Below are 12,708 nucleotides of genomic sequence, written 5' to 3'. Positions count from 1 at the left end.
CCCCTCTCTTCTCTCTCCCTTGTTCTTCTCTCTCCATCTCTCTCCATCTTTCTTCTCTTTCCCTATCTTCTCTTCCCCCTTCTCTCTCTTCCCACCTCTTCTCTCTCTCTCTCTCTTTCACTCCCGCTCTCTTGTCTCTCCATTTCTCTTCATCTCTTGTCTCTCCCCCCTTCTCTCTCTCCCCCTCTCGTCTCTCCATCTCTCTCCGTCTCTCTTCTCTCTCCCCCTCTTCTCTCTCCCGCCGTCTCTACCACTCTCTTCTCTCTCCCTCTCCATCTCTCCCTCTCTCTTCTATCTCCCTCTCCCCTTCCCATCTCCTCTCCTCCCTCCCTCTTCCTCTCTCCCTTCTCTCCTGGTCTCTGCCCCCTCTCAGCTAAGGAGTTAGTGTGTAGGCTGATGGAGGTGGACCAGATGCTGAGAATCACAGCTGCAGATGCTCTCTTACACGAGTGGTGAGCACACACACACACACACACACACACACACACACACACACACACACACACACACATACAAACACACACACACGCACACAACAAACTAATTGAATCTCTGTCATTCATTTTGTTTATGTTTCTGTCTGTCAGGATTGCTGGTAACGGGGCCTCGGAGAAGAACCTGAAGGAGGGAGTGTGTGCCCAGTTTGAGAAGAACTTTGCAAAGGCCAAATGGAGGGTAAGAATCCTCCTCCCACTCGTACATGGTTTTTTTTTAACTCAAAAATGTCAACATTTATTTGTCACAGGATACAGCAGTGAAATGATATAAATATGTCCTCTGTTGATAGTTAAACCCTGTGTTCTATGTACCACATACGTTCCCATGACTTCGTTAACTTGCCTGGATTAAAATGATGATTGTGGAAATAATGGTGATGATGACAGTTATCATGATTATGACGATGACGATTTAGTTGTTGCTTCCAGAGGAGGCTGGTGGGTGGAACTACAGGAGGAAATGGCTCATTGTAATGTGTTTGATCCATTTACTCCATTACAAGGAGCCCACCAGCCTCCTCTGGTTGTTTCTAATGATGATGGTGATGCAGTATATCCAGTAGGAGGATGATGATGATGCAGTATCAGCGTGATTAACCTCCCTAACCCTCTTCTCTCCCCTGCATGTGGTTCCCAGGAGCTGAAGGTACTGTGCTCACTATGAGTCTGGAGAGGGAGAGAGAGAGAGCGGGAGAGAGAGAAAGAGAGAGAGAGAGAGAGAGAGCGGGAGAGAGAGAAAGAGAGAGAGAGAGAGAGCGGGAGAGAGAGAGAGAGAGAGAGAGAGAGAGAGAAAAAAAAGGGAGAAAGGGAGGGAGAGAGAGAGAGACAGAAAGAGAGAGAGAGAAAGAGAGAGAGCGGGAGAAAGGGAGGGAGGGAGAGAGAGACGGAGAGAGAGAGAGAGAGAGAGAGGGAGAGAGAGAGCGAAAGGGAAAGAGGAAGAGAAAAGGGAACAGTAAGACTCTCACAAACAGAAATCGTTTTCTCTCTTGTTCACTCATTTCTCATGGCCAGTTAATAACTGTTCAGATTTTTTGACCTGAAGAAATAGGTTCTATAAGAGCGTTCCGAAGAGCACCCGATTCAAATCAAACTTTATTAGTCACGCGCTCCGAATACAACAGGTTGACCTTACAGTGAAATGCTGAATACAACAAGTTTAGACCTTACTGTGAAATGCTGAATACAACAGGTGTAGTAGACCTCACAGTGAAATGCTGAATACAACAGGTGTAGTAGACCTCACAGTGAAATGCTGAATAAAACAGGTGTAGTAGACCTCACAGTGAAATGCTGAATACAACAGGTGTAGTAGACCTCACAGTGAAATGCTGAATACAAAAGGTGTAGTAGACCTCACAGTGAAATGCTGAATACAACAGGTGTAGTAGACCTCACAGTGAAATGCTGAATACAACAGGTGTAGTAGACCTTACAGTGAAATGCTGAATACAACAGGTGTAGTAGACCTCACAGTGAAATGCTGAATACAACAGGTGTAGTAGACCTTACAGTGAAATGCCGATTACAACAGGTGTAGTAGACCTCACAGTGAAATGCTGAATACAACAGGTGTAGTAGACCTCACAGTGAAATGCTGAATACAACAGGTGTAGTAGACCTTACAGTGAATTGCTGAATACAACAGGTGTAGTAGACCTCACAGTGAAATGCTGAATACAACAGGTGTAGTAGACCTCACAGTGAAATGCTGAATACAACAGGTGTAGTAGACCTCACAGTGAAATTCTGAATACAACAGGTGTAGTAGACCTTACAGTGAAATGCTGAATACAACAGGTGTAGTAGACCTTACAGTGAAATGCTGAATACAACAGGTGTAGTAGACCTCACAGTGAAATGCTGAATACAACATTTGTAGTAGACCTCACAGTGAAATGCTGAATACAACAGGTGTAGTAGACCTTACAGTGAAATGCTGAATACAACAGGTGTAGTAGACCTTACAGTGAAATGCTGAATACAGCAGATGTAGTAGACCTTACAGTGAAATGCTGAATACAACAGGTGTAGTAGACCTCACAGTGAAATGCTGAATATAACAGGTGTAGTAGACCTTACAGTGAAATGCTGAATACAACAGGTGTAGTAGACCTTACAGTGAAATGCTGAATACAACAGGTGTAGTAGACCTTACAGTGAAATGCTGAATACAACAGGTGTAGTAGACCTCAAAGTGAAATGCTGAATACAACAGGTGTAGTAGACCTCACAGTGAAATGCTGAATACAACAGGTGTAGCAGACCTTACAGTGAAATGCTGAATACAACAGGTGTAGTAGACCTCACAGTGAAATGCTGAATACAACAGGTGTAGTAGACCTTAGTGAAATGGTTACTTACGGGGTACCGGTACAGAGTCAATGTGGAGACTATATACAGGGGGTACCGGTACAGAGTCAATGTGGAGGCTTTATACAAGGGGTACCGGTACAGAGTCAATGTGGAGGCTATATACAGGGGTTACCGGTACAGAGTCAATGTGGAGACTATAAACAGGGGGTACCGGTACCGAGTCAGTGTGCAGGGTACAGGTTAGTCGAGTCAATGTGGAGGTTATATACAGGGGGTCCGTGTGCAGGGTGGGTCGAGGTATTTTGTACATCAAGGTGGGGGTGTAGTGACTATGCATAGATAATAAACAGTGAGTAGCAGCAGTATAAATACAAAGGGGGAGGGGGGGTCAATGTAAATAGTCTGGGTGGCCATTTGATTAATTGTTCAGCAGTCTTATGGCTTGGGGGGTAGAAGCTGTTAAGGAGCCTTTTGGACCTAGACTTGGTGCTCCGGTACCTCATGCGCACTACCCTCTGTAGCGTCTTACGGTCGGATGCCAAGCAGTTGCCATACCAGGTGGTGGTAACCGTTCAGGATGCTCTCGATGGTGCAACTGTATACATTTTTGAGGATCTGGGGACCCATCACAAATCTTTTCCGTTTCCTGAGGGGGAAAAGGTTTTGTCGTGCCCTCTTCACAACTGTCTTGGTGTGTTAAGACCATGATAGATTGTTGGAGATGTAGACACTAAGGAAGTGAAACTCTCTACCCGCTCCACTACAGCCCCGTCGATGTTAATGGGGGCCAGTTCGGCCCTCCTTTTCCTGTAGTCCACGATCAGCTCCTTTGTCTTGCTCACATAGGTTTTTATTCTGGCACCACACTGCCAGTTCTCTGACCTCCTCCCTATAGGCTGTCTCATCGTTGTCGGTGATCAGGCCTACCACTGTTCTATCTTCAGCAAACTTAATGATGGTGTTGGAGTTGTGTTTGGCTACGCATTCGTGGGTGAGCAGAGAGTACAGGAGGGGACTGAGCCCTGGGGGGCCCCAGTGTTGAGAATCAGCATAGCAGATGTGTTGTTGCCTACCCTCACCACCTGGGGGCGGCCCGTCAGGTCCTGGATCCAGTTGCAGAGGGAGGTGTTTAGTCCCAGGGTCATTAGCTTAGTGTAGAGCTTTGAGGGCACTATGGTGTTGAACGCTGAGCTGTAGTCAATGAACAGCATTCTCACATAGGTGTTCCTTCTGTCCAGGTGGGAAAGGGCAGTGTGGACTGCAATAGAGATTGCATCATCTGTAGATCTGTTGGGGCGGTATGTGAATTGGAGTGGGTCTAGCGTGTCTGGGATGATGGTGTTGATGTGAGCCATGACCAGCCTTTCAAAGCACTTCATGGCGACCGACGTGAGTGCTACGGGGCGGTAATCATTTAGGCAGGTTACCTTCGCGTTCTTGGGAACAGGGACTATGGTGTTCTGCTTGAAACATGTTGGTATTACAGACTTGGAACAGGGAGAGGTTGAACCGGTCAGTGAAGACACTTGCCAGTTGGTCCGTGCATGCTTTGAGTACACATCTTGGTAATCCGTCTGGCCCTGCGGCTTTGTGAATGTTAACCTGTTTAAAGGTCTTGCTCACATCGGCTACCGAGAGCGTGATCACACAGTTATCCGGAACGGTTGGTGCTCTCATGCATGCTTCAGTGTTGATTGCCTCGAAGCAAGCAATAAAAGCATTTAGCTCGTCTGGTAGGCTCACGTCACAGGGAATTTCACGACTGGGTTTCCCTTTTTAGTCTGTAATAGTTTTCAAGCCCTGGCAAATCTGACGAGCATCAGAGCTGGTGTAGTAGGATTCTTAGTCCTGTATTGACGCTTTGCCTGTTTTGATGGTTCTTCTGAGGGCGTAGTGGGATTTCTTATAAGCGTCCGGATTAGTGTCCCACTCCTAGCCTTTAGCTCGGTGCGGATGTTGCCTGTAATCCATGGCTTCTGGTTGGGATATGTACGTACGGTCAATGTGGGGACGATGTTGTCGATGCACTTATTGATGAAGCCAGTGACTGAGGTGGTGTACTCCTCAATGCCATTGGATGAATTCCGGATCATATTCCAGTCTGTGCTACAAAACAGTCCTGTAGCGTAGCATCTGCGTCATCTGACCACTTCCATATTGAGCGAGACACTGGTACTTCCTGCTTTAGTTTTTGCTTGTAACCAGGAATTAGGAGGATAGAATTATGGTCAGACTTGCCAAATGGAGGGTGAGGGAGAGCTTTGTATACATGTCTGTGTGTGGACTATAGATGATCTTGAGTTTTTTTCCCTCTGGTTGCACATGTGACATGCTGGTAGAAATGAGGTAAAACTGATTTAAGTTGCATTAAAGTCCCCGGCCACTAGGAGCGCCACTTCTGGATGAGCATTTTCTTGTTTGCTAATGGTCTTATAGAAGTGGTTGAGTGCGTTCCTAGTACCAGCATCGGTCTGTGGTGGTAAATAGACGGCTATATAGATGAGAACTCTCTTGGTAGATAATGTGGTCTACAGCTTATCATGAGGTATTCTACCTCAGGCAAGTAATACCTTGAGACTTCTTTAATATTAAACATCAGCCATCATTATTGAAAAATTGACAACCCCCCACCCCTCCCCGCCCCTGGTCCATAGGGCCCTGGTCAAACGTAGTACACAATATAGGGAATAGGGTTCCATTTGGGATGCAACCACTAGGAGTCTCAAAGGAGACTTATTCAGATGAACACCATCAGTGTATTTCTGTGAGAGAGAAACAGAGAGGAAACGTGTCTGATTGGTGAGATAAAGTCTCTCTTCCCTTAGCCCCTCCCACTCCGATCCAGCCCACTGTCACTCAGCCAATCCCAGAAGAGTTCCATCTGCGATTTCCTCCTCTTCTTCGGGTGCATCTCAAGTGTTCTTCATTTCCTTGCTTCCTTTCCTTCCTTCCTTTCCTTTCCTACATCGGCACTGATCTAGGCCTAGGATACATGGGTCAGGTGAAAGCAAAATGGTCAAATGTTATGAAGAACATCTGCTTTCTCCTGTCCAGCTCTGTTAGGATCAGTGCAGATGAAGGAAAAGAAAGGAAGCCACTGTGGATTTTTGAGATGCAGTGATTGACTATCCAGCCCGGCCCTGTCTCTATCTCATTCCTCTGAAGTAGTTCCTGGTTCATTGACCCATACATACGCTGGCTCCCGAGTGGCTCAGAGGTCTAAGGCACTGCATTTCAGTATTAGAGGTATTAGAGGTGTCACTATAGACACCATGGTTCGAATCCAGGCTGTATCAAAACCGGCCATGATTGGGAATCATATAGGGCGGCGCACAATTGGCCCAGCGTCGTCCGAGTTTGGCTGGTGTAGGCCATCATAGTAAATATGAATTTCTTCTTAAAACTAACTTGCCTAGTTAAATAAAGTTTCAATTTAAAAAAAAATATTTTTTTAACATACTGTACTTCAGTCTCAATCCTCTGAAGTAGTTCCTGGTTCATTGACCCATACATACTGTGGTTAAGTCTCATTCTTCTGAAGTAGTTCCTGGTTCATTGACCCATACATACTGTGGTTAAGTCTCATTCTTCTGAAGTAGTTCCTGGTTCATTGACCCATACATACTGTGGTTTAGTCTCATTCTTCTGAAGTAGTCTCTGGTTCATTGACCCATACATACTGTGGTTAAGTCTCATTCTTCTGAAATAGTTCCTGGTTCATTGACCCATACTGTGGTTAAGTCTCATTCTTCTGAAATAGTTCCTGGTTCATTGACCCATACATACTGTGGTTAAGTCTCATTCTTCTGAAATTGTTTCTGGTTCATTGACCCATACATACTGTCACGTTTGTTTGTTGAATAAACGGACCAAGGCACAGCATGCGTAGAGTTCCACATGTTTAATTATTGAAACTCACCAAAACAATGCAGAAACATGCCTAAGTATGATACCATACCAGGCCAACATCGAAATAACAAAACCAGAATGCCCATTCTAGTCACACCCCGACCTAACCAGAATAGAGAATAAAGGATCTCTAAGGTCAGGGCGTGACAGTACACACCCCCCCCCCCCCTCCGCAAAGGTACAGACTCCGGCCGCATCTAGCCTCGGTGGTGGCTCCGGTGCGGGACCGCCCGCTTCGGTGGCGACTCTGGTGCGGGGATCGTCACCGGAAGCTCCGGACCATGGATCGTCCCCGGAGGAACCGGATCGTGGATCATCGGAGGAGGAACCTGGCGTGAATCGTAGCCGGAAGCTCCGGCCCATAGAACATCGCCGGAGGAACCGGACCGTGGATCGTCGCAGGAGGAACCTGGCCATGGATCGTCGCCGGAGGAACCTGGCTATGGATCGTCGCCGGAAGAACCTGGCCGTGGATCGTCGCTGGAGGAACCTGGCCGTGGATCGTCGCCGGAAGCTCTGGACCGTGGATCGTCGCTGAAGGCTCCGGACTGGGAACTGTCGCTGAAGGCTCCGGACTGGGAACTGTTGCTGGAGGCTCCGGACTGGGAACTGTCGCTGGAGGCTCCGGACTGGGAACTGTCGCTGAAGGCTCCGGACTGGGAACTGTCGCTGAAGGCTCCGGACTGGGAACTGTCGCTGAAGGCTCCAGACTGGGAACTGTCGCTGGAGGCTCCAGACTGGGAACTGTCGCTGAAGGCTCCGGACTGGGAACTGTCGCTGAAGGCTCCAGACTGGGAACTGTCGCTGAAGGCTCCGGACTGGGAACTGTCGCTGGAGGCTCCGGACTGGGAGCTGTCGCTGAAGGCTCCGGACTGGGAACTGTCGCTGGAGGCTCCAGACTGGGAACTGTCGCTGGAGGCTCCGGACTGGGAACTGTCGCTGGAGGCTCCAGACTGGGAACTGTCGCTGAAGGCTCCGGACTGGGAACTGTCGCTGAAGGCTCCAGACTGGGAACTGTCGCTGGAGGCTCCGGACTGGGAACTGTCGCTGGAGGCTCCGGACTGGGAACTGTCGCTGGAGGCTCCGTACTGGCACAGGTGGCATTAAACTGAGGACACGCTCCTTAGGGCGAATGTCGTGCCTCATGCACCAACACACCAACACAACACTCCTCCAATTTCCCCATCAACTCACTGACTGTCTCTGATTCACTCCCTTCACTCCCCTCCAAGTTCACCTTCCTCTCCCAGACTGGCTCTGGTTCAACCCTCAGCTCCGCCGACCAACCCGTGTGCCCCTCCCAAAAATATATTTTTAAGGCTGCCTCTCGGGCTTCCGTCGTGGCCACGAACCCCTTTGTCGTTGTTGCTGCTCCTTTGCTGCCTCCGCCTGCTTCCATGGCATGCTTGCTGCCTCCTGCCACAATCTTGTCCCACGTCCAGGATGTCCTCCACTCCTGGCTTTCCTCCCAGGCCCAGGATCCCTGCTCCTCCTGGGCACCCTGCTTGGTCCGTGGGTGGTGGGATCTTCTGTCACGTTCGTTTAATGAATAAACGGACCAAGGCGCAGCGTGCGTAGAGTTCCACATGTTTAATTATTGATACTCACCAAAACAATACAGAAACAAACTAAACGTGAAGTAATGGAGTGCTCACAGGCACTACACAAAAACAAGATCCCACAAAAACCCAGTGGGAAAAGGCTGCCTAAATATGATCCCCAATCAGAGGCAATGATAGACAGCTGCCTCTGATTGGGAACCATACCAGGCCAACATCGAAATAACAAAACTAGAATGCCCACCCTAGTCACACCCGGACGTAACCAAAATAGAGAATAAAGGATCTCTAAGGTCTGGGCGTGACACATACATACTGTGGTTAAGTCTCATTCTTCTGAAATAGTTCCTGGTTCATTGATCCAATCATACTGTGGTTAAGTCTCATTCTTCTGAAATAGTTCCTGGTTCATTGATCCAATCATACTGTGGTTAAGTCTCATTCTTCTGAAATAGTTCCTGGTTCATTGACCCATACATACTGTGGTTAAGTCTAGTTATAGAAATCACTCACCCAATCCCAAGTCAAGAAGTGACAAAATATTGACCGTCAACATGTTTCACAGCCTGGCTCTGTCAACATGTTTCACAGCCTGGCTCAGTCGACATGTTTCACAGCCTGGCTATGTCAACATGTTTCAGAGCCTGGCTCTGTCAACATGTTTCACAGCCTGGCTCAGTCGACATGTTTCACAGCCTGGCTCTGTCGACATGTTTCACAGCCTGGCTCTGTCAACATGTTTCACAGCCTGGCTCTGTCAACATGTTTCACAGCCTGGCTCTGTCGACATGTTTCACAGCCTGGCTCTGTCGACATGTTTCACAGCCCGGCTCTGTCGACATGTTTCACAGCCCGGCTCTGTCAACATGTTTCACAGCCCGGCTCTGTCAACATGTTTCACAGCCTGGCTCTGTCAACATGTTTCACAGCCTGGCTCTGTCAACATGTTTCACAGCCTGGCTCTGTCGTCTCTGTCGACATGTTTCACAGCCTGGCTCTGTCAACATGTTTCACAGCCTGGCTCTGTCAACATGTTTCACAGCCTGGCTCTGTCAACATGTTTCACAGCCTGGCTCTGTCGTCTCTGTCGACATGTTTCACAGCCTGGCTCAGTCAACATGTTTCACAGCCTGGATCTGTCAACATGTTTCACAGCCTGTCTCAGTCAACATGTTTCACAGCCTGGCTCAGTCAACATGTTTCACAGCCTGGCTCAGTCAACATGTTTCACAGCCTGGCTCTGTCGACATGTTTCACAGCCTGGATCTGTCAACATGTTTCACAGCCTGGCTATATCAACATTTTTCACAGCCTGGCTCTGTCAACATGTTTCACAGCCTGGCTCAGTCAACATGTTTCAGTTCAGGGCTTCAATGCTAAATATTTGTCATGATATATTCCCCATATATTCTCCCACTAAGACCAAACTATACATACCATAAGTAATGCTGTAAAGATGTATGAAGGTACAGTGCTGTGATGTATTATCTGATTACACCCTCCTCCACCTCCCCCGGTCACCCCCCTCCCCGGTCACCCTCCTCCCCCTCCCCCGGTCACCCCCCTCCCCCGGTCACCCTCCTCCCCTCCTCCCCCGGTCACCCTCCTCCCCCCTCCCCTCCCCCGGTCACCCTCCTTCCCCGGTCACCCTCCTCCCCCCCCCCTCCCCCGGTCACCCTTCTCCCCCCCTCCCCGGTCACCCTCCTCCCCCTCCCCCGGTCACCCCCCTCCCCCGTTCACCCCCCCCCCCCCTCCCCTCCCCCGGTCACCCCCCCTCCCTCTCTCTTTTACAGAAAGCGATCCGAGTCACCACCTTCATGCAGCGTCTTCGTGCATCTGAAGCTGCTGCAGCCGAGGCGGCAGCAGCAGGAGGGCAAGGGGGAGGAGGAGGAGAGGTCCAGGGGGGAGGAGGAGGAGGAGAGGTCCAGGGAGGAGGAGGAGGAGGAGAGGTCCAGGGAGGAGGAGGAGGAGGAGAGGTCCAGGGAGGAGGAGGAGTGGGGGAGACTAAGGAAGGAGGGGTGACACCAGGCAGTGTATCTCTAGAGGTGACGGTTGAAACCAGCCCGGAGCGGGAGGAGATGAACGGGGGACTAGGGGTGAGGAGGAGGGGGAAGGAGGAGAGTGTAGGGGGGAGGATCCCTCTAAGTCCCTCCATAGGGATCTCTCCTTCTGCCACCAATGAACAGCGCTCTCAACCTCTCAGCCAATCAAATGCCAGTTCCAAACCTACAGGGGAGGAGCCAGAGAAGCCAGCCTTGAAGAAGACGTCAGGCAAAATGGCTGCCGCATTGGGCAAAACCAAAACAAACCCAGAGACCAAAACACTTCCTATCCCCACCGTAACCCCTGACATCACCAAACCCCAGGATCCCACCCCCATCTCCGTCCCTGAACCCAAAAGAGCAGTATCATCGTTGCCTAACAACGCTGAAAAGAAGCATCCGCCCTCTGTCGCTCCCGAGACTCCAACGACCCAACGGCGCAAGATGGCCGCCCAACTCCACAACACCGGCCCAGGCCCTGCTGCTCCTACAGCTCCTGTTGCTGCCTCTACCACTCCTACAGTCCCTGTTGCTGCCTCTACCACTCCTACAATTCCTGTTGCTGCCTCTACCACTCCTACAGTTCCTGTTGCTGCCTCTCCCACTCCTACAGCTCCTGTTGCTGCCTCTACCACTCCTACAGCTCCTGTTGCTGCCTCTCCCACTCCTACAGCTCCTGTTGCTGCCTCTACCACTCATACAGCTCCTGTTGCTGCCTCTACCACTCATACAGCTCCTGTTGCTGCCTCTACCACTCCTACAGTTCCTGTTGCTGCCTCTCCCACTCCTACAGCTCCTGTTGCTGCCTCTCCCACTCCTACAGCTCCTGTTACTACCACAGTGCCCCCCCCTGACAGGAGGCCGGCAGTGCAGGCTCCAGTGGAGGAGAAGAAGCAGGAGATGGATGATAGGAGCTGGTGTCAGACCCAGCTCCCTGAGGCTGTAGCTGAGAGGCCTGCTGGACTGGAGGTTGGGGTGGGTGTAGGGTCCATGGGGGTAGGAACTGGGATGGAGATGGGAGGGGTAGGGACATTTGGAGCAGGGGCAGGGGCAGGGATATTTGGAATAGGGGTAGGTTCAGGAGTAGGACCTGGGATAGGGCCAAGAGGTGACTCGAGCCCCATTGGTAGAGACCAGAGGGCAGACAGGCACAGTGTAGAGTTCAGCATGTCCAGGGGGGAACCCAAACCGTCCGAGGGGGGCTACAGTTATACCATAGGGGCCCTGGGAAGCTCCCCTAGTCTAGGCCGACACACCACCGCATACAGCCAGGAGGTTGAGCTGGGGGGGTACGGGGGTTCCTACTGCTCCTCTCTGTACGGCAGTGGGGGTGGAGGAGGGATGTATGGGGGACTGGAGCACGGAGGTGTTGGGGTCAGAGGTCATGGTAGTAGTACTGCTGATTGGCAGATGGACAGCGTGATCGAACAGATCGAGAAGCAAATGGCGGCGGTGCTGGAGAAGATCGAGGGGGACATGCCCTCTCTCCTGGAACAGATCAGTGACTGCCCCCCGCCTCCCGAACCCCCCCGCAGCACACACACCTCCCCCTCCTCACGCTCCCGCTCCTCTCATCTCTCCCCCACCTCCTCCTCCCTCACCTCTACCTCTTCCCCCCCGCCCCTCCCCACCTCCCCCAGACCCCCTCTCCCCTCCCTCCCCCACCTCACCATCCCCCCTCCTTCCTACCCTCCTCCCTCCCCGCCCACCCACTCCCCTGGCCAGCCAATCTGTGAGCAGGAGGAGAGAGAGGGACAGATGGGAGCAGTCCATTCTAGCCAATCCCCATCCTCCAGACCAGGGAAGGGCCTATAAGGTGGGTGGGTGGGGTTTGGATCTAAAGATGTTCCAATATCCACACTAGAACACCTCTTCCATTCTATAATGTATTCTAGAATACCTCTTCTGTTCTATAATGTATTCTAGAACACCTCTTCTGTTCTATAATGTATTCTAGAACACCTCTTCTGTTCTATAATGTATTCTAGAACACCTCTTCTGTTCTATAATGTATTCTAGAACACCTCTTCCATTCTATAATGTATTCTAGAAGACCTCTTCCATTCTGTAATGTATTCTTAAATATATTGCTTCATTCTAAGTAGTATGTCACTGGATATAAGAAGAGCAACAGATTGGTTTTTACATATGAACAAGTGTTTATACTAGACACTAGTACTCCACCAGAAACATGAGATGGAGATTGTTCCAGAGTGCGAATTACAGGGGAGGGCCCCTAAATGCAACAAAGACCAACTACGGGGAGGAGACGGTCTCTAAATAATGCTAATAGTAATGTCCATGTAAAAGTGCCCACAAGCACCAACAGGGCCCATGAGCACCAACAGGGCCCACGAGCACCAACAGGGCCCATGAGCACCAACAGAG

General features: G+C 50.3%; 1 protein-coding gene across 1 annotated transcript in view; it reads left to right on the top strand.

The window, feature by feature from the left end:
- LOC118939598 (uncharacterized) overlaps nucleotides 1-12,270 on the top strand; it is a 245,340-nt gene extending 233,070 nt beyond the window's left edge. The window contains exons 9-11 of the mRNA XM_090204055.1: nucleotides 374-452; nucleotides 588-675; nucleotides 10,072-12,270. Coding sequence (XP_090060181.1) covers nucleotides 374-452; nucleotides 588-675; nucleotides 10,072-12,135 — 2,231 coding nt within the window. The 3' untranslated portion in view covers nucleotides 12,136-12,270. The remainder of the gene's footprint in view (nucleotides 1-373; nucleotides 453-587; nucleotides 676-10,071) is intronic.
- The last annotated feature ends 438 nt before the right edge of the window (nucleotides 12,271-12,708 follow it).

Source organism: Oncorhynchus mykiss, chromosome 16, assembly GCF_057628025.1.
Source record: "Oncorhynchus mykiss isolate SJ-2025 chromosome 16, ASM5762802v1, whole genome shotgun sequence".
NCBI lineage: Eukaryota > Metazoa > Chordata > Actinopteri > Salmoniformes > Salmonidae > Oncorhynchus > Oncorhynchus mykiss.
This window is presented reverse-complemented; position numbering and strand designations above follow the sequence as displayed.